The sequence below is a fragment of the Alexandromys fortis genome, unplaced genomic scaffold, assembly GCF_014885135.2.
Source record: "Alexandromys fortis isolate MF-2015 unplaced genomic scaffold, M_Fortis_MF-2015_v1.1 scaffold_97, whole genome shotgun sequence".
Lineage (NCBI taxonomy): Eukaryota > Metazoa > Chordata > Mammalia > Rodentia > Cricetidae > Alexandromys > Alexandromys fortis.
Window position 1 is genome coordinate 2,336,579 of NW_026067981.1, and position 27,873 is coordinate 2,364,451.

The 27,873-nt window shown below is 43.5% G+C and overlaps 1 protein-coding gene across 1 annotated transcript; it reads left to right on the forward strand.

The window, feature by feature from the left end:
* The first annotated feature begins 4,604 nt into the window (after positions 1-4,604).
* On the forward strand, positions 4,605-27,792 carry Scyl3 (SCY1 like pseudokinase 3). Its single transcript, XM_050158423.1, has 13 exons — positions 4,605-4,752; positions 8,288-8,494; positions 12,267-12,452; positions 14,058-14,171; positions 15,995-16,051; positions 17,082-17,184; positions 18,204-18,315; positions 20,556-20,633; positions 21,435-21,574; positions 22,842-23,026; positions 24,023-24,194; positions 26,169-26,839; positions 27,644-27,792. Exons 2-13 carry the CDS (start codon positions 8,330-8,332, stop codon positions 27,698-27,700), a joined length of 2,040 nt encoding a protein of 679 aa, XP_050014380.1. The 5' UTR covers positions 4,605-4,752; positions 8,288-8,329; the 3' UTR covers positions 27,701-27,792.
* The last annotated feature ends 81 nt before the right edge of the window (positions 27,793-27,873 follow it).

Consider the following 27,873-nt stretch of genomic DNA (forward strand, 5'->3'; position numbering starts at 1 on the left):
ATCAGAGTAAAGAGAACTAGTTAGATGTGTTTGGACACAAGAGTGTCCTTTGTAGTTATCTGGTCTAGGAGTCGCCAGTGTATGTTAAATAATGATGAACAGTCAGGACAGATGATTTCTTGAATCCTTCGGGTGTTTGGACCAAGAGGAGCTACACTAGAAGAGACCCTGCTGAAGCAGCCTTACTTATGCCTGAATGAGACTTTGATGATGAGATCATTCACTATTAGCCAGAATCTGATGTTTTAATAGCACCAGACTTTCAGAGGAGGGGAAAAACCATTCTGAAATGTTCACATAACATAACTATGTTATGTTACACAGAAGGGGATGTATACCTGATCATTCTCATAGCTCATCTCTCACAGGCAGGCCTTGAAGACCTCATCTCTTCCTATAGTGGAGTAATTCTATTGGATGTATGTACTGTATTTTTCTCATAAGTCTCTCCACTTTTTAGGCAGCCATAGAAGTTCTCAAAATTAAGACAGCACGCAAAGTATTTCAGCCTGCAAACTACAAGCCAATCTGGGTCCAAATGTCCTATCTACCCAGAGAAGTAGGTGACACTGTATACTTGCCACCAGAGGGAGCAGGGAGCCTCCAATGCACCCAGCTCCCTTCTGTCACTAAATTTACTCCTCACCCTTTCAGTGGCTCCTTCTGGAAAACACCGTTGGTACAATCAAATTATCATCTAATTCCTATTATTTTTACCTAAATAAAAGATAATAGAATACTTCTTATTTGGAAATAGCACAACATTGCAAAAGGAATATGCATGTTAGAATAAACTGTGGGCATATTGAATGTGATAGGACAAGGAAACGTTTTCAAAGACAAACATGAGAATCGTTACATACTCTTAGGAATAAAAATCCTTGGCCACAATGATAAGAAATGTATCCCAAGGTTGAAGGGTCAGTTGCCAGGCAGATGTCCTTGTAGGCATTTCTTCTATAGAATTTCAGTGGCCTCTGGGCAAGCTTGTGCTGGCAGACTTTTGATAGTTTCTGTAGGCATCCATTTAAGAACCATTCTTCCTAAACCTCCCCATTCTTGTTTATTTCTTGTTATATTGGTTTTGAGACCGGGTCCTACCATGTCATCCAGGCTGGTCCCAATATGCAGTGAGTGATTCCCCCTGCCTCATCCCGTGAGTAGCAGAACTATAAGCACATGCCACCAACTAAATTTAGAGCTTACTTACATTTGTTTTTGTTAAAAGTCCCTGCGTATCCTCAACCTTACCATTTTTGTCTGATTTCCTATTGCTAAAACGCCTTTTTGTGTACTGTGATTTGGCCACATTTCCATGGGATTCCTGAAGTGGTCTTTTGCTTGGAGAAGATAAGAAGGCAATCAGAGGCGTCTTCTACTTTTCTTTCTAGCCAGAATCCAAGAGCAGCCATTGTACTGTATGTTTTGTTTTTCTCGCTCTATACACGCAGTGTACCAGTTCACTGGGTTAGTAAACTCTTTACATAATGGCCTTTGTACCATACAAGGGGGAAGACGGCAGTTGGGGGAAGATGTGAAAGAATTTTAAAACTCTTGGAAGAAAATAGTTGAAAATAAACTTTACTGCCAAAAATGAGGTCAAAATCTAATAAAACTCTAAAATCTTTGTAATTGATTTTGTTTTAACATGTTTGCCCTACAGGTCAGGGTACTAGTAACCATTAAAGTTATTGGTTGTACCTGGGTCTTATTTGCGTCTCTGTTAAATAAAAAAAAAAAAATTAACCTCTGCCCCTAGAAATGCACGAGAAACATAATAGGTAGGAATTCCCGTGCTTTATCAGTCTATGATGCCATCACACAAGGGCCACCAGTACAGTTGATGACACTAAGAAAAACTTTTACATTTAAATTATGGGATGCTATTTATGGTTAAAATGCTTCCAAATTCTAGCAACATTAAGAAAACCTGTCATTTTACAGCTCATAAAACATCGATGTTAGAACTCTAGGGTGATGGGAACATGCAAAGGTTAAGAAGCTTTGGCAATGGAATCGTCAGGGATAAAGGCTGTGATATTAGATGGCATAGACAAGGTACACATCACTAATCTGAGCACAGTAGGAGGACACGAGAGAGGCAGGCAGCTATCAAAGGCTGAGGGATGGCCGACTGAAAGAGGAGCTAGTACAAAAGTCCTAAACAAATGTCCACTTGAGTTGCAGGGATATCAAGGAAGCCAGTGTGATGGACAGGTTAAGTGAGTGAAAGACTGAAAGGAGATGAGGTCACAGGACCAAAGTGCTAGATCACAGTACAGGCCAGAAGAGAGCATCAGATCCCCTGGGGCTCGAGTTCCAGGTGAGCTACCTGCAGGTGCTGAGAAATGAACCTAGGTCCCATGTAAAACCCGCAAGTGCTCTTAACTGCTAAGCCACAACTCCAGCTGCATGGGCCCCATAGTTCACATCTTTAACATGTTTCCAGATGAAGCACTAACCATCCCTAAGGAACAAATTACATCACCATATGAAATATTCTCCTTGCAAGGAGACCTAGACAACTCAACCCATCTCTATTTCTCCCTAATCTCTCTCTTTATTTGAACAAGTGTCTGCAATAATTCGTGTGCACTTGGAAGCTGAGAAGCATTTCACACTTCAGGGGCTGGCATCGAAAGGATTTCAATAGGAAATGTATATTTCAGAGACAAGATCCTATGAAAAATGCCCTTCTCACATCTCGGGCAGACTACATAGTACTTGTAAGGATGTTAAAAACTGAATTTGCATTGCCAAAATGAGTAACTTCAAGACAAGTCAAAAAGGCTGAAAGGTTGCCCGCCGTCAGCCTTCCATTAGCGTGTAAGAATCTTGTGAGGCCCAAATCTACACATGGTTTTCGAATTTCACCCCAGGCTCATGTGCAGATACTCTGTAATTTTGTTGCAGGGAGGGGGGCGCTAGGAAGATGGCTCACTCAGTAAAATGCTTGGTACCTGAGTCTGATCCCTAGAACCTGTGTTTAAAAGTGCAGTACCAGCAGGAGGCTGTAATCCCAGCACTGGGGAGGCAAAGGCAGGTGGGTTCCTGGGTGTCCCCAGAGAGCCTAGCGTATCAGTGAGTTGTGAGACCATGAGAGAGCCTGTTTATGGTCCTACAGAGGAATATCACCTGAGGTTGTCCTCTGTCCTCCACACACTAACAAAACTGTCTCCCAAGTCCAGTTAGGATAGCTGGATCTCTGTGTGCCAGCCCAATACTGCTTGCTCCCTCTTCTTACAGAGTCAAAGTGATTGTCGTCCCTAGTAGAGGGACCTGTACAAGGTAACCTGTAGCCTCAAAACATCTGGAATCTTAATCCAGAGATTTAAGAAGTGATTTATTTAGAGACCTGAGTGACGTTTGGGACAAGTGAGTGAGTAGATAAATAGTGGGGAGAGAAAGTATTAGTGTGAGTCTCTTCCAGTCTTCTCTTGTTCATTCAGGAGGAAATTGTATTGTTCATTTGAGGAGGAGATGACCATCGTGTTTGGGAAAAGGGATATAGGCTATCCAAGATCCCATCTACAATTAGACTTGGCTGAATGATCACATAGTGGATGAGAATGGCAGCAAGAACTCGGGGCTAAGGAAACTGCACAGAAGGTGAGTCAGGAAAGTAGCTGTGCTGATGGCAGATTTCACGTGCTGGTGGAAGTGACTCAATTCTACTCCTCCAGGAAAAGGGAACAAAAAGACCAAGCGAATCCCGTTCTTTCCGCCTTTCAACTCAGTCTTAGCATGCTGAGTTTCTTTACATGACTTAGTAGCTGCAATTCATTCATGCCCACATTCTTTACTAGGAAGGCAGAGGCTTTCTGTGTTGCACCGACCTTCCTTTAGCATCTGCACAGCTCTGCTATGTCTCACTAGACACAACCTGCGACAGCCCACGCGCAGATGGGGAGATCATTTGGTCTTAGGCTATATTATGCTGAAGGCGAACAAGCATGGAGACATCAGCGATGTCGGAGCTAGTAACCCTATAGTGTGTACGGTCGCCTTTTCCTCCTCTTCCTCCTTTCCTCTCCCCTCCTATCCCTTCTCTACTTTCCTCCACTCCCTTCCACTCTTCTTTGGTCTTGAGGACCAAAGAAATTCCTTCTAATTTTATTTTTCCACTGAATTGATCCCAGGCTTTCCATCTGAAACCTTAAGTCTTAAAGCCTGAACAACCATGATTTCAGACAACTTCACGAGTAGTTGAAAAAAAAAAAAATACCTTCCCAGGTAGCGTGGCCAATCACGATGGCCTGGATGCGGCAAGTCACTACCGGAAAAGTTCTGGCTCAGCCACAAACTCCTCTGCTTTTGCCCCGCCCCTTTAAATATCGTACTTGTCTGAAGCCAGAGTTGGCCATTTTGGATCCGGGCGGAAATGAACTCCAATCAGGCCGGCTAAAAACCCAAACATTAAACTAGGACACCTGTGCAATCAAGATTAAAAACACACGCAGACGGGTTTCTTTGCAGCCAGAGTAGGCTGCTGGGAGCAGGCGCGCGGCGCAGGCTTCCCCGGCGCCCAGCCCTGAAGATGACACGGGCCCGAGCATCACCTGCGCGGCCGCTCTAGCTCGGTTCCGGGTTCGCGCACCTCGGTGGTGGCGTCGGAGGAACTGGAGGCCGGTCTGTTGACCCGTTTCCGGGCCCTGGTGGTGCGGTCTGAGCCCGGTGCTCGGGAGACTGTGGGTGGAGGGGCCTAGGCCTGCGCGTCGGAGCCAGCCGCCAGCCTCCTCCCGCCGCCCGCAGGTAACCGGGAGCCGAGCGGCCAGGGCGGCGGGGCAGGGCGGGAGCGGGGTCGCCGCTCGCGGGGAGCGCTGGGGCGGCCGGTTGAGTGCCGCCTGCTCCGGCGTGTTCGGGGTGCCCTCTCCCTGGCTTTTCGGGTGACCCCCCGCTCGGTGGAGAGCGGAGCGGCCGGGCCTGGCGTCTCGCAGGAAGGTCGCGCGGTGCAGGGTCCCAGACAGCGCCAGGCCCCCAGGGGCTTCTTGCGTAGAATAAAAATGACGCTTTTCTCCCAAAGTCATTTTTTTTTTTTTTGGCAGAAATTGGGGATCATAGTTACCGCTGGTTTGAGGGACTCGTGTGTATCCTGAGCTTGAGGTCAGGCAGGGTACTTTTAGACAGCAGAGACTACATGATCACCTAGCACTGTGGTTTGAGTTCTTGACCGGGAACGTCCATGGCTGAAACCCATCAAAGCACAGGGCTGCTAGGTTTATCACCCAAGAGCTAAGTGCCAGCAGATAGGGCATAGTCTCAGGATTCTCGGGGTAATGGTGTAAGCTTTGGCACTTTGAAGCTAAGGAAACGGGAGCCAAGAGGATCTCTACTGATTGTTGGGAGAACTAACAGAGACATATTTCTCTCAGAGGACACAGGTTTTATGGTTGAGTCTAGATGTTGCCCGGAGAATTAGGCAAGGGTGCTTCCCAGCCACAGGTGGTCCCTTCTGAAGCTTCACCTGAAGCAAAGAAAGAAGGTTGGAGGAAAATAGGTAAACGAGTTTTTTTTTTTTTTTATAAAGATAGCTATGGTGAATATTCACATCCGAGGAGACTGTCAACTCAACGTTTCACTGTAGAAAGCAGAAGTGTATTCTGTAAATTGTCTGTGCCATATTAGAATAGCCTTTTCTACCTTCGGGTGACTTTCAAATCTATGTGGCACTGTTTCATATTTTCCTCCACACTCCCAAAACCAAGAAAGAATATTTGGAGCTCGGAGTGTTATTTGCGCCTTGCATTCCAGTATGTTCTCAGTTAGTGGTGGGAAGACCCAATGGCCACTTTAGGGTGTTGTCAAATCCAGTCCTCAGTACCTTTTCCTGCTGCACTGGGCATAAAGCTCTGCTCTTGGTCGGTGTCAGTAGACAGCTCTCCGTGGCCAAGCTTTCAGGACAGCAGTACAAGGCATACCGTTCTCACTAGAAACGGAGTCATCCCTTTTTTAAAGTGATTTTTTTTTTAGGGTCATAGGCAATACACTGCTGTGAAAAATGAGCAGCTTTAGTATCTTTCTAATCCTTTTGTAAACCTCAAGTTATTATCACGTGTGTACTTAGAATACTGAATTAAAGGTTCATAGATATTCTAAAGCCTGGTATTCCAACAAGGGCCTTTTTTACTATTGAGAATGAATAAATGAAATATCCATTGTCCTTGCCTTGGGTAGCATAGCTCATGAACCTTGAGGACTAACAATGAAACTCAGGCTCATGACTTCCTGCCAGGCAGACACTCACCTTGTAGTTCCTCCTTCTGTTTTTCCTTTATTGTTTGCTGATCTTGAAAAGTTTTGCTTTGGAATGAGCCAAGCCTGCAGGCCAGCTCCACCTACTTTTCAAAGTAACCCTTCTCTAACTCATGCCTGCGGTGTTTCAAGCAGGGCTTAGAGTGGAAATAGCAGTTGGTCTCAAAGAGCGTAGGCCAGTCAGAAAAGCTACGGACTCTAAGAGAGTTAGTCAGTGAAGAAACTATTAGAAACCAGCTGTTCATCCTCCAGACCTGAGACAGGTCTGAGATGGGGGTGCTGCGGGTGTGTCTGGCCCTTCCCCCAGCCTGAGCTTGTTACGCCACTACCACTCACTACCTCGCTGCAACCAAGTTTTTGCTCCCCGTGCCTTCCTACAACATAGCTCCAGTTCCACCCCCTGCTTCCCCAGTCTCCACCCCTGCTACCCCAGTCTCCACCCCCTGCTACCCCAGTCTCCACCCCCTGGTCCCCCCAGCTCCAGATGTGCTACTAGTGATGGAGAAAAGCCTTGCCCAGTTCTGGTGAGTCTGCGCCTTTGTTCCGGTTGTAGACACTGAAGACAGTCTGTGAGTTGACTGCTCTTTGACCTGAAGCAAGTCATTAACTTTGGCCAGGTGCAGGAGGAAGGCCCTCACTGAGCAAGCACTATGCATCCCCAGATAAATGGAGTTGCTTTTCTCCATTTTCTGCATGAACTGTTTTTATCTGTTGTTCCAGTCAAAAGTGGGTGTTTCTTATAACTGAGGCTGTTGAATATTTTGATACTGTTCTTAATGTCACTTCTTTTTATTTATATTTTGAAATTAGTCCTTAATTATATCATTCCCCTCTTTCCCTTTTCTCCTGCCAACCTTCCCATGCATCCCCCTCCTCACTGCTCTCTCAAATTCATGGTCTCTTTTTCTTTAATTGGTGTGTGTGTGTTCTAAATGCATAAATACAACCTGCTCAGTGTGTACAATGTTACCTGTATACACACACACACACACACACACACACACGATGTCAGGGTTGACCACTTGCTATTGGACTTGCAGTTGGGCACTCTTCCCTTTGGAAGAACACTTCTGATTCCCAGCATTCCCCAGTTGCTGTAGTTCTTTGGCTAGGGTCGGGAGAGCTTTCATCCTTTCATGTTAGCATGTCCATTGGGGTCCTCGTTGTTCAGGTCTTAGTTAGACAGGCATGTTAATGAGACTGAATGGTATCACCTCTTTGGCTTTCTAGTAGATACAATACCACAGCAAACTTCCTGTTCCTCTGGCTTTTACAAGCTCTCTCTTCCTCAATTATCCCTGAGCCTAAGAAAGATAAATTGCTAGTGACTTAAGAGCTCAGTGCGTTTGCTAAACAGCAAAGTTAGTTCTTACCTACAGACAGTCTTAGATTTTCTGTAGCTTTTTCCCTAGTGCATTTTGTGTTCCTTGCGAAGTGTATACATCCATACATGTTTTAAATTCTATGACAGGCTTCTTTTTTAAGCATCATTACATAAATAACAAATTATTCTGTGGCTCTTCAAGTGGAAGGAAAATCTAAGTCAAGAGAGACTTGTGTCGTGACTATTAGGTTTGTATTTATACAGAGACTATTTTTGGGAGGTGAGGGGTTCAAGACAGGGTTTCTTTGTGAACTCTAGCTGTCCTAGAACTCACTTTGTAGACCAGACTGGCCTTGAACTAAGAGACCAACCTGACTGCCTCCCAAGTGTTGAGATTAAAGGTATGCACCACCACCACCACCGTCTAAGACTGTTTATTTTTAACTGCAAAGTTTTACAAGCCTTTAATTTGTGTGTGATTGGGTTTGCGGAAGGAAGTACCTGTGACTGGTGGCACACATTTTCTCTGGAGTTGTTAGTTGTTAATTAACAAGCATTCCTGATAACTTGCTGTTCGTTGACCATTTGTGATATCAAATGAAGCTGTCATCACTGCAGAAATGACGTAAGTTTGAATGGACATTTCGGTGTGAGCTGGAGAGCCAGCTTGGCTTATATTGCAGATATGTAATGTTTTCTCCTGTGTTTTAGACCTGCTTGATCTGAGGAGGAACTCCCCCCACTGCAGAAGGGATGGGATCAGAGAACAGCGCTTTAAAGAGCTATACACTGAAAGAGTCGCCGTTCACCTTGCCTTCTGGACTTGCTGTTTATCCCGCCACACTGCAAGATGGGAAATGTGCCTCCGTGTTTGTATATAAGAGAGAAAATGAAGACAAGGTTAACAAAGCCGCCAAGGTACTGTAATGGGGTTATCTTCATAGGGCTTTTTATTACCTCGTTTCCTCTCCAGTGACCTTCCTAAAGATGGAGGGAGGTGTGGTCACAAGCAGTGGTATGTTATTATCGGTGTCCCATAAAGACAGTTGTTCTGTCCCTAACACACCATCCCACAGCCAAAGAGCGTCACACAACTTATTGTGATGGTTTTTATCACAGGGCTTTTAAGGAGAATGGTAGGCGGGTGACTTCACATGGCTGACCTAAGAGATGGGATTAATCTAGTTTAACAAAAATGCTGCTTATTGATGTTCTCATTAGTGTATTGATGTGTTGAAAATATAGTTTTTTAGGAATTTTATGTTATCTCTCTTGCCCCGAAACATTGTAATGTCACAGCATTTTAAAAAGAATTTTATTTGTATTCTTTTGTAAGTGTTACCTGCTGAGCCGTCTCTCCAGCCTTTGCCCCACCATTTTGAATTTGTGTGTTAGATTGGCTGTCACAGACAGTGTTTAGTCTGCCTTTGGCTCTTGGCGAGAGACCTTACAGGGTCATTGACTTCTGGAGGTGTCCATTTTAGCCCCTTAGTTGAGAGTGTCACTGCAGTCGGTTTGCTGTGTGATTCAGTGTCAGGGACGGTGACAGAGAAGAAATGATGCCTAGGCTGGTGGCTCAGTCGTGCAGTACTCCCGTGGCGTGGCTGAGCAGGTGGATCTGTCCTCCAAAAAAGAAAAAAAAAAAAAGTAAAAAACAAAAGGAAAACTAGCACTGAAAAAGAAAGAATGAGCCCACCTTGGAAGAATATCTCTAATAAAATAACCTGTTTTCTTAAAGAAAGCAGTGCTGTGTGCTGGCAGTTCCTTGGATAACCAACTTTCACATATTTTCTAACTCATCATCAGCGAGTTTCTAGAGAAAAACACAGTTGTGTTCCTGAGTTCCTTCTGCAGTGTTTCTGTATAGGACTGGGAAGTTTTCCATTTGAACTGATAGCTGTTTTGTTGGAATCGTGGCCTGTGTCACTATGAGTTCCTTTTTAAGAGTCCATAGATGGAGAACATAATTCCATAAGCTGCTTACGTGCTTTATTTCTTTAATGGCTATAAAGATTATGTTAGCAATATTGGTATTCCATTGCTCACACTCATTAGTTGTTTGATGTTATGTCTTAGATTAAACACAGAATTGACAGTTTTGACAGGTTCCTATGGGAAAGGACATAGTTTTCATTGTGTGTGTGCGCCTGCCCACACCCTGGGAGTGCTACATGCTGAGTAAAAATTGTTGGGAGCAATGAGACCCCAGATCCTGAATTTCTTGTAATCCCCTGATCTGAGTGCCTACAGCTGCTCTGAGCACGAGACCTTCAGGAGTTCCTGATGGCAGGAGAGTGGTTTCTGGTGGGTTTGGCTGGGGTGTGGCTATCTCTATATAATCTGCCCCTGAAAGCAATAAAGGGGGCATTCTTGGGGAATTCAAGGATGACCCGTGTCACTGTCTCTCTGTCTGTGTGTGTCTGTGTATTTTAACCTCCAGCCCCCTTGCCCGAAGCTCGTGAACTGGGTGCCAGCGCACAGAGCGCAGACACAGGGGCGCGGTGCGCGGCAAAAAATCATACGCCATCTAGGTATTGTTAATGATTTTTATTGTGACTTTACAAAAGATGAGACATCAGACTTTCTACTCTTAGGTGCAGTTAGCATCTAACGTGTTGATTGACTTGCCCTGTTAGAGTGTGTGTTGTCTTCTATGACTTAGAGTGACTGTAGCCAGTGAGGCACTTATGTTTACAATCTTTCTAGTTCCTCCTGTCCCTAAGACTATTAATTACTACCTTTTGTAGCATATGGGCCCTGAAGTAAAAATAACACAGCTCATACGTTTTGTAAAAGAAAAAATCCCAAAGATCTGCTTTTGGAGATGAAGACTTTTTGTGCTGTAAGAATTTTAAAGCTTAGAGTAAAGAGTTCTCCGCTGTTGTCTCTAGATTCCCTGTTAAGTCCTGGCTGAAACTTTGCAGCTAGCCCCTCCCTGTTTCTTCAGCCACACTGAGAAGTCTGGGACGACAACAAAATGCTAAGGAGTTGGTGTTACCAGGATGTCTTCGAGTCTGAAGAAGTGGCCATGGCACTTAAGAAGTATATGGCATGACATGTTGCTTTAGGGATGTCATGCCCTAGATACACAAGTACTAAAGCAACTGCAGTTAGCAGCCGCCTCTAGGGTTCCTGGTCCTACCTCTGAGAGATTCAGTTATTACTAGGAAACAATTCTATTCTTTCTCTACTATAAATTAAAAATAACAACCATACTATACTGTTGGCCTCTGGAAGAAGAAATGCAGCTATTTGGTTTGTCACAGAACAGTATAAATGGTAGCAATGTCTGTTAGACCACATTTTATCTTAAATGCATCAACTGTAACTAAGAGCACAGTCTTCTCACAGGGACTCAAGTTCAGTTCCAGCCTACAGTCTGTAAGAAGTGAAACAGTCTAAGAATGTGGTTACTGTGGTTTGCTGCAGTCCAGATGCAGATAGGCTTCATGGGAATCACGAGCTTCTAGAAGTGGTCCCAGAGTCCACTGGACTCCAGCACAGCTGCACAGCTGTTCAGCTGCTCTCTCTGGCATTCTCAAGTGCATGTGTTCTTCATGGTGGAGTGTGCCCCAAACCAATAACTGCCCAGACTTTCTGTCTGAACTCTGCCCTGCATTTCCACCTGTCTGCCCATACCTGAGCCCGGGTGCTCCACTGGGGCCCACTGTCTCCAGAGTTTATATTTTTAGTAATGATGCTTTTTTATGCCCCTATTCTCCCCTTTTTGGGGAACCTCATTACCTGATTAGACCTTTTGTTATTGTCACACAGGTTCCTCTGGTGCTAATCATTAAAACAAGCAACATTTTTTTATTCCTTGGATTGGTTAATAGCTTCAGATTTCCTCACTCTATACTATGGCATATTCATATGGTTAATGAATTCCTACCTTGAGTTTTTAATTTCTAATAATTTCCCATTAAAAATGGATCACATTCTCAGGCTGAATATATTTTGAATTCCCTTTTGAATATTTTAATGTTGCATGGCAGAGATTATTGATTCTGCCACCAATTTAACCTTCCTTAGGTTCAGACCTCAAGTTCCCATGAATAGTAGTTCAAATTCCTTCCTCTGGTTAGGTCTTTCCCTGTGCCTGCTTGCTGACTCCAGAGTTTGAAGATTTATAGCTGTGCAGAAAATGGGGCCTGTCCTTCGCCAGCTCTCCACCTTTTGGAACAGTGGTCTCATGCTCTGCCCTCCCTAGGTTCCTTTCTGAGTGTAGCCTGAGAGATATGGAGATTTTTGGTGCAGTTTGGTACCCTTGCTACCCTACTCCGTGCCTGAGGCCTGCTGTTAGTGTGTGATTCATTACAGGAGGAGAGGTGAGCTTCATTTTCACAGCTCCTTGACTCTGCTCCATAATCTGGGCGCTCTGCAGAGTTCTTGGCCGTTTCTGGCATTTCATTCCAATTGCATGGCAATGATAGTTGGAGGGCGTGAGAGCTCCAGGGACTTATGAGGGAATAGGAAGTCTCTGTAGAATTATTTAAGCATTGGTAAATTGAATAAATTTATTCAACTTAGAACAGGTTATAGATTCTTTTTTTGTCCTTGAAATCTGGGAGAGCATAGGGAAGTTAAAGGACTTTCAACAAAAAGCATGCCTTGATTCCAGTGCGTATGAACCTGTAACTAATGTGGCTTGAGTCATTAACTTCATCAACTCTCTGTTTGTGTTTCAAAGCACTTAAAGACCCTTCGTCACCCGTGCTTGCTAAGATTTTTATCTTGTACTGTGGAAGCAGATGGCATTCATCTTGTCACTGAGAGAGTGCAGCCTCTGGAAGTGGCTTTGGAAACCCTGTCTCCTGCAGAAGTCTGTGCTGGAATCTATGACGTATTGCTGGCTCTTATCTTCCTTCATGACAGAGTAAGTGGACTGACTGATGGGGACTGAAGTGACCCTCTGGGCGGTGGTACTTAGAGACCGATACAGAGAGAAACTGAGCCAGAGTGGAAGGAACAAGGGATCCTACAGATCATTTGTGGACTCAGCACTGCTTGTCTGTCCCTGAGCAGTTATTTACAGTTTTCTTTCCGTCTGCTGTCTCCCTGTTCTTTAAGTCTCTATCTAAACATGGCCAGTCAGCACTGGCTAAGAGAAAGGGCGGCCAGCCATTGCTATAGACCAAAGCCCCTCTTTGTTTTCAGAAGCTCTGCTCCACTCTAGATTTCAAAGAAAGAAATAGCCATTTTTTCAGAAGAAATGGGTGGGTGAATCCAGTGAGGAGACAGCCCCATGGTTGGCTAGTAAGCTTGGCTCTGGTGATTTCTGGGATAGATGTCGGGTCTGTGCTCACTTCTGGTCTGTTTGTTGTCACTGTTCTGAGCTGTCACTGTATGGTGTGTCCATTCTGAAGCATTATATCTTCGGCAGTCTGCAGAGATGGGATGGCAGCAACGCAGGCTACACATGCTGGCCCCAGGCTCATCTCAGCATCTTAAAGCTGTTTGTCATGTGCAGTTTATAATTTCCTAGAATTTCAGAGTCTGTTGAGGTTCACATGGCAGCAAGAACTATTAATGCTTCATTGGGGAGGAATGTCTTTTTTGTTGATGAAAATCTATCTATAATAGAAAAGCAGCAGGATTAGAGGGCGTGTTAACCCTCTGTCCCGTCCTTGGATCTAATCTTCCTCTGAGACAACTGTGGTGCTCAGTGCATTATTCCAGAGAAATTTTGTGTGAATGCCAAGCAAATATTTTGTTTATTTTCCTATTTTTCCCAATAGAAGCATATTATACTGTTAAAAACCTTCCTTTACTATATATCAGAGTCTTCTGTATAAAATATGTACACATTGGATCTTGTGAGTAGAATATCTAGTGTACTTTTTGTGTCCTGGAATGGATGATTTCTGGCTTGAAAAAGAAAATTAACTACTCGAACCCTGGTCTCATTTTCTCCTTCCTCATACTTATTTGAGTGTACTTTTTTTTTTTTTTTTTAATAGTTTTAAACTAGATTCTTCTGTGGTGGGTGGTGGTTCTTGACATTGCATTTCCCCCTCTTCTGGTAGGATGTTGTTAATGCCTACTGACTGCCGGGCTTTCGGGTGGAGTGATCTGGGTTCATGACAGCCTACAGGCAAGAGAGACTTTAAGGGGAAAGGGACATAATATGCAGGAGCCCCTGTACCTTTTGTTTAAGGTACTGAAGCAGCTGATCCAGGCCGTGGAGACTTGTGGATGTTTAAGGACGTGTGGCTCCTAATTCCCAAGAAATGGGAGTGATGCTATCTGTGCATAGGATTTGGTGTCTTCACGACCTTCCTGCCAGGTGGGGGCGCTAGGCAGAGCCTTTCCTTTCTTAGCTGCGTCTGGTTTGTTCATCTAACTAAGCACAGCTCCATTGGTTATGCTGCGGGTGCCAAAGACCACATCGCACTGTGTGTGGTGACTAGTATTTAATTGTTTAAAACCTTCAGGTTTTGGGTTGTCAGTCTTGTTCCTTTTCTGTTTGTCTCTTTCCCAGGGACATCTGACACACAACAATGTCTGCTTGTCTTCTATTTTTGTGAGTGAAGACGGGCACTGGAAGCTCGGAGGCATGGAAACGGTGTGCAGAGCTCCTGAGGCCACGGCAGAGGTGAGCCAGTGATGGTGATGCGGGGTGGGTTTCACACCCCAGCAGTGTCCTTAACTGTTAGGATTGTAGATTTGAAGAGCTGAACTCTGTGTTAAAGCTCATGTTCAGAAAATTGTAGTGTTTATTGCTCAGAAGTTCTGAGGTTCATGTATCCCGTATCATTTAGTATGTAAGGAGCCCAAGACTGAGAGGTAAATGGTTTATTCAACATTGAAGCCAGCTGCCCGCCTCTCTGTTCCCATAGCTACTTTGTGCCTCATTATGATGCTCAGTGCTAAGGTTGGCTTTTTGTGTCTCTTGTGTCCCGGCAGTCGCATGTCGTACTTTGTATCTCCTCCTGCGATAGCAGCTGCTATTAGGAGGCCAGGAGTGTTCACTGGACATTGTCTAAGCTGCCCCGTGTCAGGACACTATATTGTGTGGAGTTGTGGGTGAAATTGTTGTTGCCATGGAACTTGCTATACATTCACCCTAGTAGACAAGCTGCTCTATTCTCTGTTCTGTTTCTTTCACCATTTGCATGTGGTTCCTGGCTTACTTTTTCTAAAAGAAATAAAAAAATCACTCCCTTCATAATGTCAGATCCCCCCTGTACCTGGAGTTATAGGCAGTTGTGAGTCACTTTACATGGGTGCTGGGAACTGGCTTCAGGTCCTCCAAAAGATGGGGACACTCTCCCTTTGATGTGTTGGTTCAGTCTATCTTCTTGGGCCGTTTCTACCCTTAGACGTTCATGAGTGGTACTGTGTTCTGATGCTGCCAGTTCTGTAAATATCCTCTCCTTACCTCTGTCTCTGTTGTACACTTTCTTCTCTGAACTCATCTCCGATCTGACTAGTCTGTAGTCCATAGCATAAATTCTTTGCCATGGGGCACACAGCTGCTCACAGTACCTGCCCATTCCACCTTAGCTCTGTTTAGCACCCACAGCCCCACACTCCTGAGCTGTTGCTTACACGGGGGGCAGCTCAGATGCTTCCCTATTTTTGATGTGGTTCTGCTGCCGAACTGCCTTCTTCCTCCTGTTGGCCTCCTAGAAAATGGAAACACAGATCGAGCCTAAGTCCATCTGAATCCTTCCTTATCTGAAAGAATTAATCACTACTGTGGGCTTCGTGGTGCTCGGCACATCTATTAGAACTGCTAGCTTCTCTCCAGGTTGTAAGCACTGGTTGGGGACAGGAGATCCTGTCCATTCATCTCATAGTCCTTGTGCTAGAAATGGCATTTTGGAAATGTAAGCTTTTCAGAAATAATCTTTGGATAGGTGAATAGGTGTGCCTATTCAGTGGGTGTTGTTTTTATCTGTACAGCCCATATGAGCCTCACATATGGCTTGTGACATATGGTCTGAGCCTTAATGTCTGTGACAGCAAAACTTAAGATTCCCGTGGTAAATTTTTGTTGTGTGCTGACCTCCCCACCCCCAAAAAAAAGGATCTCACTATGCCTTCCAGGCTGGCCTTGAGCTTATAGCTCAAGTAACCTTGCTTCAGCTTCCTTACTAGTGGCCACTATAGGCATGGGTCATATCTGACCGAAGCACCTTACAGTTATTCTGTCTGTGGGAAAGTGGATAGTTCAGGGGCCTCTGATGACAAGCCCAACGGAAGAACAGCTGCCACTGATGCTTCCTGCGCCCATGCTGTGCTGGGGACCACAGTCACATCAGATTAGGAAGGCTGGACATTCAAGAGTGGGGTGTGTGGCACTGATCAAAAGGTTTCCAGGCTCTTGCTTCCACTGCTTGTTTCTTTTTTAAATTGACCTAAGATTAAGTTACCAAATATGAGTTATTTTTCTTAATTTATTTCTTTGTCTAGTTTCTCAGGAGTATCCAGTCAGTAAGAGACCCAGCGTCTATTCCTCCTGAGGAGATGGTGAGTAGATGCCATTTGTGAAACTAAGTCAGCCTCTGCTGTGCAACAGCGGAAAACTAAGACCCTCACCATTTCCTCTGCCCAGTTTACTAAATCAGAGGTGTCTCATGATGACCGTGAAAATGCCTGAGACTAATCTTACTGTCACAGTTAGGCCAGCTTATGGACTGTGTATGTGTTAAAGATGGAGATGCCCCAGTGTGGCGAGAGCATCATATCTATTTCAGGAGAAGTTGTTGTACTCTGCTAGAGGCCGTGATTCTGGGGGAAGCAGTGGCCTCCTCCTTCCTCTGCATCATCCCAGCCACACGTCTTCCTAGCTGCTCACAGCTGGAACTCCTGGGCATGTGCAAGAGGGGTTGTTAATACCGTGGTGAGGAAAGGACCATTTACTAGTCTAGAAGGTGAGCCCTTTACACAGTTTTTACAAGCCCTAAATAAAGCCCCAACCTCCAGAGACAATGTGCTCTACAGGAAATGCAAGCCCAACTGTAAGCTAGAGACCTAAGATTTGCGATCGCAGGTTAACCAAATCTGTGTATATGCATAGACTAGGGATTTTTTTTAAAACTGATGATTTGTGGATTTTAAGTCAGTTCATCAGCATTTTGAAAATGTTGAAAATATCACTGGGCATGCCAGAGTATAAGAAAAAACACTGTTTTATGAACTTTTGTTTTCATTGTGTGTGTATAGTATAGTATTTTTAACCCTGGGTTGCAGTCAAACACAATTCAGAAAGCCACAGATAAGTATTTTCTCTTTTTTCATATATGATATTTTTAAATCTTTGATAAACTTCTTCATCAACTAATAGGTCAAAAATTTTTCCATTATTGAGAGAGACCTACGATTTTAACTGACATACAATTGTACCAATTTGTCACATACTGTGTACTAACAATTCTTAAAACCTGTGGAGTGTGGTACCATCAAGTTAGAATTAAGTATAATAAATGCAAACATGGGAGAATGTTGGAGACAGCTTATACAGCAGGTCCTCTCGTTCTAATAGTCTTCCTGCATTTAGTCTCCAGAATTTGCAGCCCTTCCCGAGTCCCATGGCCATGCCCGAGATGCCTATTCCTTCGGAACTCTGGTGGACAGCTTGCTCCCCATCTTGAATGAGCAGGGTGAGTTGGAGCTGTATGGCCACATGCATAGACTAAGTAGGAAAGCACCCGACCCGCTCCGCGTGAACTCCAAGGACTACAGTCTTTAGTGTAGTGGGGAACCCGCCGCTCACCACACTGTTTACTTAGGACAGATAGCAGCACCAAAAAGGGGAGAAGCTCGGGGTTCCATAAGGATGAATAATAAAAAAGAATTTTAAGTAGGAAGCATTTTGAACAGTGGCTGTCCCCATCATATGTGACTGTCTTCAGAGTTTATTATTGAGTTCTCCTGTGGCTAATAAATGCCCTAGTGACTGAGATGTAAAAGCCCACTTCTGCTAAAATTTACTCAGTATTTTTTCTTGTGTGTCCTCCTAAAGCCCGTCTACTTAAAGACAGTTCTCTGTTCCCTTCTGTTCTCTAATGGCATGCTCGGCAGGCTGTGTCACTCCCCTGGGGTGGACTCCAGGACATTAATTCTGCACCTGTGAAGGTTACTGAGGTGTGTGCCACATCAGGTCCTTAGTGGCCTATCACTCTGCTGACACTTCCCCAGCGCCAGTATAGCTCCTACCATGATGTGCAGTGTTCTGGTATTAGAAGGCTCTGGCTATCAACTTGAATATTTGCAAATTAAAGCCTAAGGCTCTAAGGGATTGTTGTTATGCACCTATAAATGTGGCAAATGTGTACAAGAGTTGAAAATACAGGCATTCAGTCAGCACCATGTTGAGAAGGACCTGCCCAAGAAAGATCTTCAAACCTGCCCCCTTTTGAACCACCATTTTGGACATGGTGGGTTAAAATGAGGAAATGGGGGGATGCAGAAGGGAGGCACCTGTGGCCGTGTGCTGTGCTGGCAGGGCAGCGCTGTGCACCTGCTGCAGATCTGGCCTGCCCGACGCCAGTCATGCAGCAACAGCGGGGCTCTGTGTGCTTGGGCTTTTACAGGTTGGTTTTTGCTCTCGTCAGTCTCCAGCTAGAGAGGTCCGGAAAGAGGGAGAAGGCACTGGAACTAACTTAGCTCTGGATTTCAGTTTCAGCGGGTGTTCTCTCCAGCTTCCTACAGACCTTGCACTCAACTCTACTGAATCCCACGCCCACCTGTCGACCAGTGCTCAGCACCCTACTGTCCCATGACTTCTTCAGGTGAGGCATCGGGTGACGTGATGGAGAGAGACTGGTTGCCTCTCAGGCTCCCATCACAGAAAGTTTTAGGAATTCTTAGCTGTCATGAAGGAATTTTATTCAGATTCACTAGGGATTTTGATTATAAAGAAACTAATCCGTGTGGAATAGTTTACAGTTATGTGTTAACTGATAAACGTGGCCTCTGTCTGCTGCCACTGCATTACTGGAACATGTTCTCTGGTATGTGTTGGGAGGGGGCAAGTTTTGTTTCTTCAGCAGTAGACTGTTTCCTTTGTCCCAGAATATGTAGAAGTCGGTTAGAAGGAAGGACACAGTGTAAATACTTTCCTGGATTCACAGATGGTATTGAATTGTCAAGAGTACTTTAATCATATGGTCTTTCACTTCTCTAACCACAGACCTTGTGCCCAGGTTAGTTCCACGTTTATGAATTTTATTAGCAAAGCTAACCTTTTGTGTTGTACTCAGAGAGCTTAGCAGGAAGCAGAGCAAAGGACAGCTGTGCTGCTCCTGAGATGAGCCACCTCTAGAGAGGCACATTTTGGGGTTGCTACTGAATTAGTGCCTGTAGTTATCAGAAGTACAGTTGCTATTTAAGGTTTTAAGTTTTTCCAGTGTAGCAGATTACGGCCTCCATTTAGTTCCTAAATTGACAAATACAATTGTATATATTTACATGTACAAGTCTTTCAACAATTATTATTATAAACATGTATTTTCTTATGTTTGCAGATGATTCTTAGAAACCCTCTATTTTTCATGATATAAAATCTCTACAAAGATAATTCACTATAGTAAATTGTCACCACTATGTGTAATACAAGTTCTCTAAGAAATGTGTATTAATATAGAGGGAAGAAAAAAAAAAACGAAAGACCACTCCAACCCACACTTGACACATCCACTGTGGTGAGGAGTAAATATGTCGGAGGCCACAGGATGAAGCAGGTCAGCACCCATCACTGAGGCAGCTGAGCCAGTTTCATTCGATTCAAGACACTGTGCTTAGGTTCTGCTGCAGAGGATTGGACAGACACTGATGACGGGTTCAGGATGCACAGGTCCACTTAGGTTTGACATGAATCTTTAAAGTTTAAAAAATTGAAACTCTGAGACAAATTTCATAGCCTAGAAATATCAAAGGGAGAAACAGATTGTGATAGACACATAAAATAAATGTAGATAGTCTATTATTTGGGTCCATGAAGTATAAACAAGTTGTCCTTATAAGAAGCTAAAGTTTATGAACACATACTCATACATTTCTAGACCATATGGTACCATTTACAGCGAGACACGAACACATGAACTAGGAAAGCTCACAGGTACACATATTCCTGGTGCTGCATACAGCACTGCAGGTGTTGCCCTGGAACAGCACGCGATATGAATCAGCTCCAGAAAAGCGGAAAAATGGCTGATGCAGTACAAAGAGGTTTTCTGAGTTTCTTGTGTATTTTCCATTGTGTTTTAACTCATGCACCATAGAAAAGTGTGTTAGTAGACTGTTTTCATTAAAGCATCTGGTCAACACCAGGCTAATGGGAATTAAGTTTTGGAGAAGTCAGAGTCACGTGACTTTCTCTGCGGAAGAAGTCATGGAAGTCAGTGCCCTGTGATGAGTTGTCCAAGGGTCGCATGGAGATGTTAACATGGGAAGGGAGGCAGTAACTGTGCGTGCCATGTCGGCTGCCAAGCTTGTGTGCTTAACTGCCGTGCAATAGCTCCCGTATGGTAAGTTGTGAGCCGTGCTCTCTTGGAACAGTTTACAGGTTTGGAACCATCTGTGGATTCCTTAGAAACTGACCTTGCTTGAGCGCAAAAGTCAGAAAAGTGAGAAAATGCTTGTGACTCCTACAGAAATTCCACTTCCCAAAGGAGAGACTTGGGAATCAGCAGCTTCTTTGAAATGTTTATGCCATTTCCCAGGACAGTCCAGTGCCAGTGTCCTGTGTCAGTGGAAAGTTGGGGGAAGTATGCTTGCTACTGAAGCCTAAAGTACACTAGCATGCGTGTCTCCATTTATAGCCTCTGGCAGATATTTCTGGAATTTGAAGACATGAGGCTCTTCCAGGTTTGCTCCATTGCATAAATCTCATCAGCTACTTTGAATCTTTCATATGACAAAGAGAACATTTCATCACTGAAAATGGTATGGTCTCTGATAATAACATCAATACTTAACATGCCTTTAATCTATTATCCTATTTTATTTTATTTTATTGCCCTGCATTTAGGAATGATTTTCTAGAAGTTGTGAATTTCTTGAGAAGTTTGACATTAAAAAGTGAAGATGAAAAAACTGAATTTTTCAAGTAAGTTTAGAAAAAACTTAGGTTTGCTAACTTGAATTAAACCTATGTTAAGCATGTCGGTGATCTAGGTAGGGGTGGATCAGACTTCTGACTTCATAGTGGTTACTGAACTTTCCTACATGCCCAGGATAGATTGTACAGGTAATGCAGGCATAGCTAGTCTGGTAACTTAAGTGTGAAGATGGGCGCAAGTCTTGCTTTGCTGGGAGGGAGGTCTCAGGACAGAGAAACAGGAGTGAACACACAAAGGCTGTGATTTGTGTAGCAAATGGCAAGCACTTGAATCCTACTGGAGGGCAAATTTCAAAACAAGAACAGGTAAGAGGTGGTCCTCGTAGATGATATTTGTAGGTAGTAGACTTCTTGCATTGAAACCACTGAGGGGATGAAGGCGTCTGTGAGATAGCTAGATCTCTCTTTACTGAGCGTTCCGTTCATGGGGGCAGGCTTAGACACGGGAGGCTGGGATTGGTTAGTATGTAGCAGTGGGTAAGAGGTTGGTGTAGGGGTACTATGGACCAGTGAAGGAGACACTGAGGTATGAAAGATAGAAAAGATAAAGCTGAGGGGAAGAGCCAGTGGGGGAGTGGAGGGAGCACTTGGAATTGAGGCTGGAGACAGCAAACTGGCGGGAGACGACGCGGTAGAGCAGCGGCCCAGGAAGGCCATGTATTAACACTAAGTGTGTAACAAGCAAAAGTAAAAGAAGAACTAGCCAGAGGTAGATGCATGACTAGCACAGCGAGCAGAGAACAGAGGTCACATGAGCAGACTGGGGACTCACCATCTCTTTCTTGTTAGATTTCTGCTGGACAGAGTAAGCTGCTTCTCAGAAGAGTTAATAGCTTCGAGATTGGTGCCTCTTCTGCTTAACCAGTTGGTGTTTGCTGAGCCAGTGGCTGTTAAGAGTTTTCTTCCGTATCTCCTTGGCCCTAAGAAAGGTGAATTTTTTCCCAGTGTTATTAGTTATGAAGGAGTTTGGCGATTATTAGTTCATTTTTTTGAATGGAGTACTATTGCAGTATTCTAAAGCTAATGTTTGCCTCTAAAGGCACAGAAGGGCTACTCCTCCCTAATATGGTAGCTTCAACTCTGACTCGGGTACCAAAGCCCACGGGTAAATATGGAACATCTTACATCGTAAGTGGTTACACACACACAGGCACACACAAATGCAAATGTGTATATGAACCTTTAATGGATAAGACATACGCTCTCAGGTATCTTTGCGGTCATCCTTAGACCTGTGCTTCCTAAGTTACTGAAAGCAACCCATGTTGTATTTTTAGTAAAAAGGTTGAAAATCTCCAAGACCATTTTTATTTCTTGGAACTGTGGGTTTCAAAGCAATTGCTTTCAAACTTTATAAGATTTGTAAGTCTTAGATGGTAACACATCAGATTAAAGAACTTATTTTTAATATGCTAAAGAATTTAGAGTTAGGTTAAATCCTGCTTTAAGAATTCATTTGTTTGTTTATCAAGATAGGGTTTCTCTGTATAACCTTGGCTGTCCTATAACTCACTTTATAGACCTGCCTCTGCCTCCCAACTGCTGGGACTAAAGGCCTGCACCACCACTGCCTGACTCATTCTCTTAAATTTAAAAAGAAAATTAATTTTATGTATATGAGTGTTTTACTTATATGTATGTGTATTACATATATACCTGGTCCCCATGGAAGATACAAGAGGGTACTGGATCCCCTGGAACTGGAGTTAGGAATTATTGTAAGCTGCTATGAGTGCTGGAACCTGAACCTGAGTCCTCTGCAAACGCCATTGTTCTTAACTAACCAACCATCTCTCCTGCCCCCGAGTTCATTGCCTTAAATGGTGTCATTCCAACAGATACTATGGGTAGTTAATTTCAATTTAGAATTGCATTTTTTTTCCTGGGTTGAACATATTTAGTCTTGAATGTTCCCTTATAGCTTTCCATCCTCACTGCTCGATTTGAGGGAGAATCCGTGAATCATCTCAGTGTTCTTTAAAGATGAGTTTTGCCCCACCCACTAACCAGGGCCAGACAGGATGCAAGCAGGACTTGAGACAGTAAATCTTTTAAGTAATTTTGAATCCACATAAGAAATCCCTTAGCTTGGGGCTTAAAATTCTAGACAAATAGGTAAAATATGTGTAAAATTCTGGACTCAGTTGACGACCCTTCCCCCTGAATGATTTGTCTGTACCTTCTGATGCCGGGTAGAGAACGCACCAGGAGAGACTCCGTGCTTGCTCTCGCCAGCACTCTTCCAGTCACGGGTGGTCCCTGTGCTGCTCCAGTTGTTCGAGGTCCACGAGGAGCATGTGCGGATGGTGTTACTGTCCCACATCGAAGCCTACGTGGAGCACTTCACGCAGGAGCAGCTGAAGAAAATCATCTTGCCACAGGTTAGGACCACGCTGGCAGTGGGAAGATGAGAGCATGCACAAGACTGCTGCCCCCTTAGGAGACGAGAGGAGGGAGAAGCTGTTCAGATAGTAGAGCAAAGTCTTGAGACAATGGCTGAGTTTAAAAGTTACTAGGATATAAAAAGGTGAAATTATATTTTCATTCCAGTCTTCTTGACCAGTCAATTAACATAAGATGTTTAGTCTTAGTCTGTGAGCAGCTATGATTCTGTTTGCTCATCTTGTAGGTAAATGGATGAGAAGACAAAAACAAGCCTAAGCAGACCGGTCCATGGCCCTTCACTAGCATTTGTGCAATAATTACATTATGATAATTACCACAGAGAACATGAGATTGTTAGCAGTGATTGCCAACCATAGGGAATGTTTATCCACCATAGGGAATGTTAGAATTTGCTTGCCCAAAGTTTGTAATAATTTTTTTATGCCATAAAAAATTATCAGAACTGGCTGTGGCGGTGCATGCCATGTAGACTTCGGGAGTTCAAGGCTAGCCTGATCGACGTATCGAGTTCCAGGATAGCTAGGGCTGTTACACAGGGAAACCCTGTATCCCTCCCCCACTCCCTCACCCCCCAAAAAAACCACAATGGCATGGATCAAAATAACAAAAATATACTGAAGCACTGGAAAACTAAAGTGGGAAATCAAGGTGCAGCTGCTTGCTTCTAAGGGCCTGCAAATTATAAGCCTTGATGCTCCCAGAAATGATAGTTTATGTATCTTGTTGGACAGCTGTTATCAGGCAGTCCACACCCATTTTCATGGAGCCTTTGCTCTGGGGCTGGCTCATAATTTGCCTATTTGGGAGTGGGGTTGGCAATCCATGATGGACTGGAAGGACAAAACATTGAACTGCTGAGGAATGTCTACGAAAATATTATTTATTTAAAGCATTATGGCTGCAGGCCAATTGCTCTTCTCCAGGAGGCAGAGGTAGTGGCTGTCTGCACTCATGACTAGTTTTGCTCCTAGGTACTACTGGGCCTTCGTGACACCAGCCATTCCATTGTGGCAGTTACTCTTCGTAGCCTAGCGGTGCTGGTATCTCTACTTGGACCAGAAGTGGTTGTGGGTGGAGAAAGAACCAAGATCTTTAAGCGTACTGCTCCAAGTTTTACCAAAACTAGTGACCTTTCCCCTGAAGGTAAGATTCAACCTTATTTTAGTAAGTTCTTATTATTCTATGATACAGGTTTTATTTTGAGGTAAATGGTCAAGCATGAGGATAGTTCATTTCCCTTTTCAGACTCTCATAGTGGGTACAAAGTGACCTTTAATGGTTTAGTAAAATTCCTTTTTTAAACCCACAAAGGGATACAGAAACTACACACTCAATATATGTGGATTTTATAGGATTATATTTAATAATGCTGTGCCCAGCTCTATAGCTTATTTTCATGTATTGTATATTAAAAATGTGTTTCAAGGTCAATACAGAAAAACTTCACGTTTACACCTATTTCACTGAATCCAATTCAGTGATTTATAGCCATAGCTGTTGTATCCACTGCTAGATTTTTAACCAGTATATATAATCTGTAGTACCATAAATATCCTTGCAGATGCATCGTTATTATATGGAGTTCCACTGTCATAGGATAAGTCAGTCTCAGAAGGAGACTTTGTGGGATAGAGGATATATTTGAATTTTAGTAGGGACTATTAAAGACCTTTTTTAACGCTAGATCCTTAAGTTCTTTTGATTTTGTTGGACTATTGAATAAAAGCTATTTTGAGTACTTCAGGAAATCTTTGATTTTGGTTTGTTCCCACTCTATTCTATGTGGGAGGCAGCACAAGAACTTTAGATCAACAATGTCATTGCCTTTTTGTTACTTTGTATGACCTTGAATATGACCAAGATTTCATTACAAAATTCTGGTCTCTCTAATGCAGTTCTTTGGCTTGTAGTGCTAGGCCCTGAGGGCTGAGGGTGAAGAAGAGAGAGGTGCTAGAGAGAGCTGAAGCCTTATTATGACAGTTGACTCCCCTTACCCTAGCTTTAAGGTAGGGGAAATACTCAGTGTAATTTTACTAAATCTTTCTGATCAATATCCAATCTTGAATATATGCTTTCTGGTAAACTGTTAAAGACAGCTGCTTTCCTCATTCAAGGTCGGATATCCATAGCATAACTTATTTTATTTTCAGCATTATTATTTTGTGGTATTAAGTTATTAATATTGTTCACTCTGTACTCTTATACTAGCCTTTTATTCTTAAAAGAGTCAGAATCAAGGGCTTAGATTGCTACCAAAATGACTTTAAGAACTATAACATACCAAGGTTTCCTAAACATTTTATCTATGTTATGCTTCATAGTTCTGTCCCATCCCCACCATGTTCAGTGGACACAACCTGTCTTATACCAAAAATAAAGAGTTGTAAAGATGTTAATAAAGATGTAGCAGAAAATGTTTTGCAAATAAGTATGAGGAAGTGGTAGCTGAGTAAACCTAGATTTCTTAGCACCTTGATAGCATTTAAGAAAATCTGTTTCAGACTTATTTGGGAGCTGGAAAGATGGCTCAGCAGTTCAAAGACCAAACTACTCTTGTAGGAAATCCAAGTTTGGTCCCTAGCACTGGCTTCTAACTCCAGGTCCAGAAAATCCAATGCTAGCCACTGTACTCACCTGTGTATACCCACGCACAGACAAACACGTAATTAAAAGTGAATCTTTGAAAAATAAAGTGGATTGGAGAGATGGGTCAGGAATTAAAAGCACCTGCAGTAAAAGGCTAATAATACCCCAAGTTCAATTTTGGGAACCCAGATAAAATAGAACCAACTACGTGGCAGTCCTTTGCCTCCACACCTGCACTGTGGCATTCACCACCCAGAATGTGGGAGAGACCCCACAGAAAAAAAATTTTTAAAACAATTTACTTGAGCATCCGTTTTTAGATACAATTACTAGGTAAGACTGCATCTGTATTATTTAGAGACTTATGCCAATGAGTGTGAGACTATTTAGTCAAAGATATAATGATGAGCTAATTGTGGCATAGTATGTTTGCTTCCTTTGAGTTTGTGTGTTTGGATATTTTTAAGTAATTAGACTTTATGCTTGCTTGCTCTTAACATTTTATGAGACTAATTCTTGGATATCCCATAGGTGATCAGTTTTCTCACTCTATTAAATTCCCTATGAATGGAATCTCAGATGGGAAAATCAATTCAGAGGACAATGGAAACCTCCCAGCAGGTTCTAGTAAGCCTGAGGAGTGGCCTGACTGGAGTGAGCCTGAGGAGTCCGAGCACCAAACTGCCAGTGTTCAGATGCGGCTCCACAAGCCTTGTGCGGAGTCCCAGCACAGGAATCTGAAGGCAGAAGAGTGCTGGGATGCCTGTGAGTCTAGCTCTGGTACCCAAGTAGACACAGTGGCTGCCGCCTCTGCTGCCACGTCTGTTACCTCAGGAGAGCAGAAGCCCACTGCAGCACGGCTTCCTCCCACTCAGCACTCTACGCCTTTGAAATGCATCCCTTTCTCAAAGACCAGTCACACACAGCATGGGGACGTTAAACCACCAGAAGTGTCCCAAGAAAGACCCTTTAAAGTTCGGTCAGAACTTGGTTTAGGAGAAGAGTTCACCATACAAGTAAAAAAGAAGCCAGTACAAGATCCTGAGTTGGACTGGTTTGCAGATATGATCCCAGATATTAAACCTTCAGGTACTTTCCTTATTTTGCCTGAACTGAGGACAGAAGTGATGGTCCCTGACAAGGACGACGTCTCCACAGTGATGCAGTTTTCCTCAAAATTTGCTGCAACAGAACTGACTGAGGTGAGTTCATTCTTTGTACTAAATGTGCTAATCAGGGTTTCCCTTGAAGGTCCTAGTTAACAATAAACAAGTATTTTTCTCAATGAAGGTATCATATATAGCTAATTAAAATGATCAAATTAAACCTAGAATCAATAAAACCAGTTCCTATAAATGATTTCTTTTCATGGTTATTGGAAAAAAAAAAAAAACATTGATCCCTCAGGCATGTCCAACCTATTGATATGACAGCTATTGTCATATACAAAGTTTATAGTTCAAAACTGTTTAAATAATCACATTGCCAAACTAAAATCTTGGGGTTGGAGATGGCTCTGTGGTTAACAGTACTGGCTATTCTTCTAAAGGACCCAGGTTTGAGTCCTAGCACCCTTAGAATGCCTCACAACTGTATGTAACTCCAGTTCCAGGAGATTCAGTCGCTCTCTGACCTCTACAGGCACCAGGCACACACGTGGTGCATAAAAATGGATACGCACGAGACACCATACACATCAAATCAAAATAAGTCTTTAAAAGAAACCTCCATTTGTTTTATACCATGTGTAGGGCTGTCCTTGGCCATGCGTAGGTCTACCTCCTGTACAAGTAACTCCTTGACTTAGGAAAGAATCTGACCAGTTTTACTGGACTACACAGTTACTCTCCAATGGATGTGGCATGTAGCATTACAACCAATGCAATCTCACTTTAGCGTTTTTGGTTGGGAGGCATAGGTCTCTTCTGGTATTATAAACAAATGGGTCATTTTTAAATGCTCGGGGTATATAGTTTGTCTCAGATAGTTGGTGTGTTCTGTTGCAGGGAGAGGCAGAAGGCTGGGAAGAAGAAGAGCTGACCTGGGAAGATAACAACTGGTGACAATGAGCGAGAGCTTAAACTTCAGGAAGAATTCTAAAAGAAGTAATACCTCAAAGCAAGCTGCATGGATGTTAAACCCCAAAGCAGCCTGAGTTCCCCAAACCAGAAGCTCTTTTTGCAATCTGTGCCAACTAACTCAAGCATGAGACCAACTTCAGGTTGCTGACTAAGCC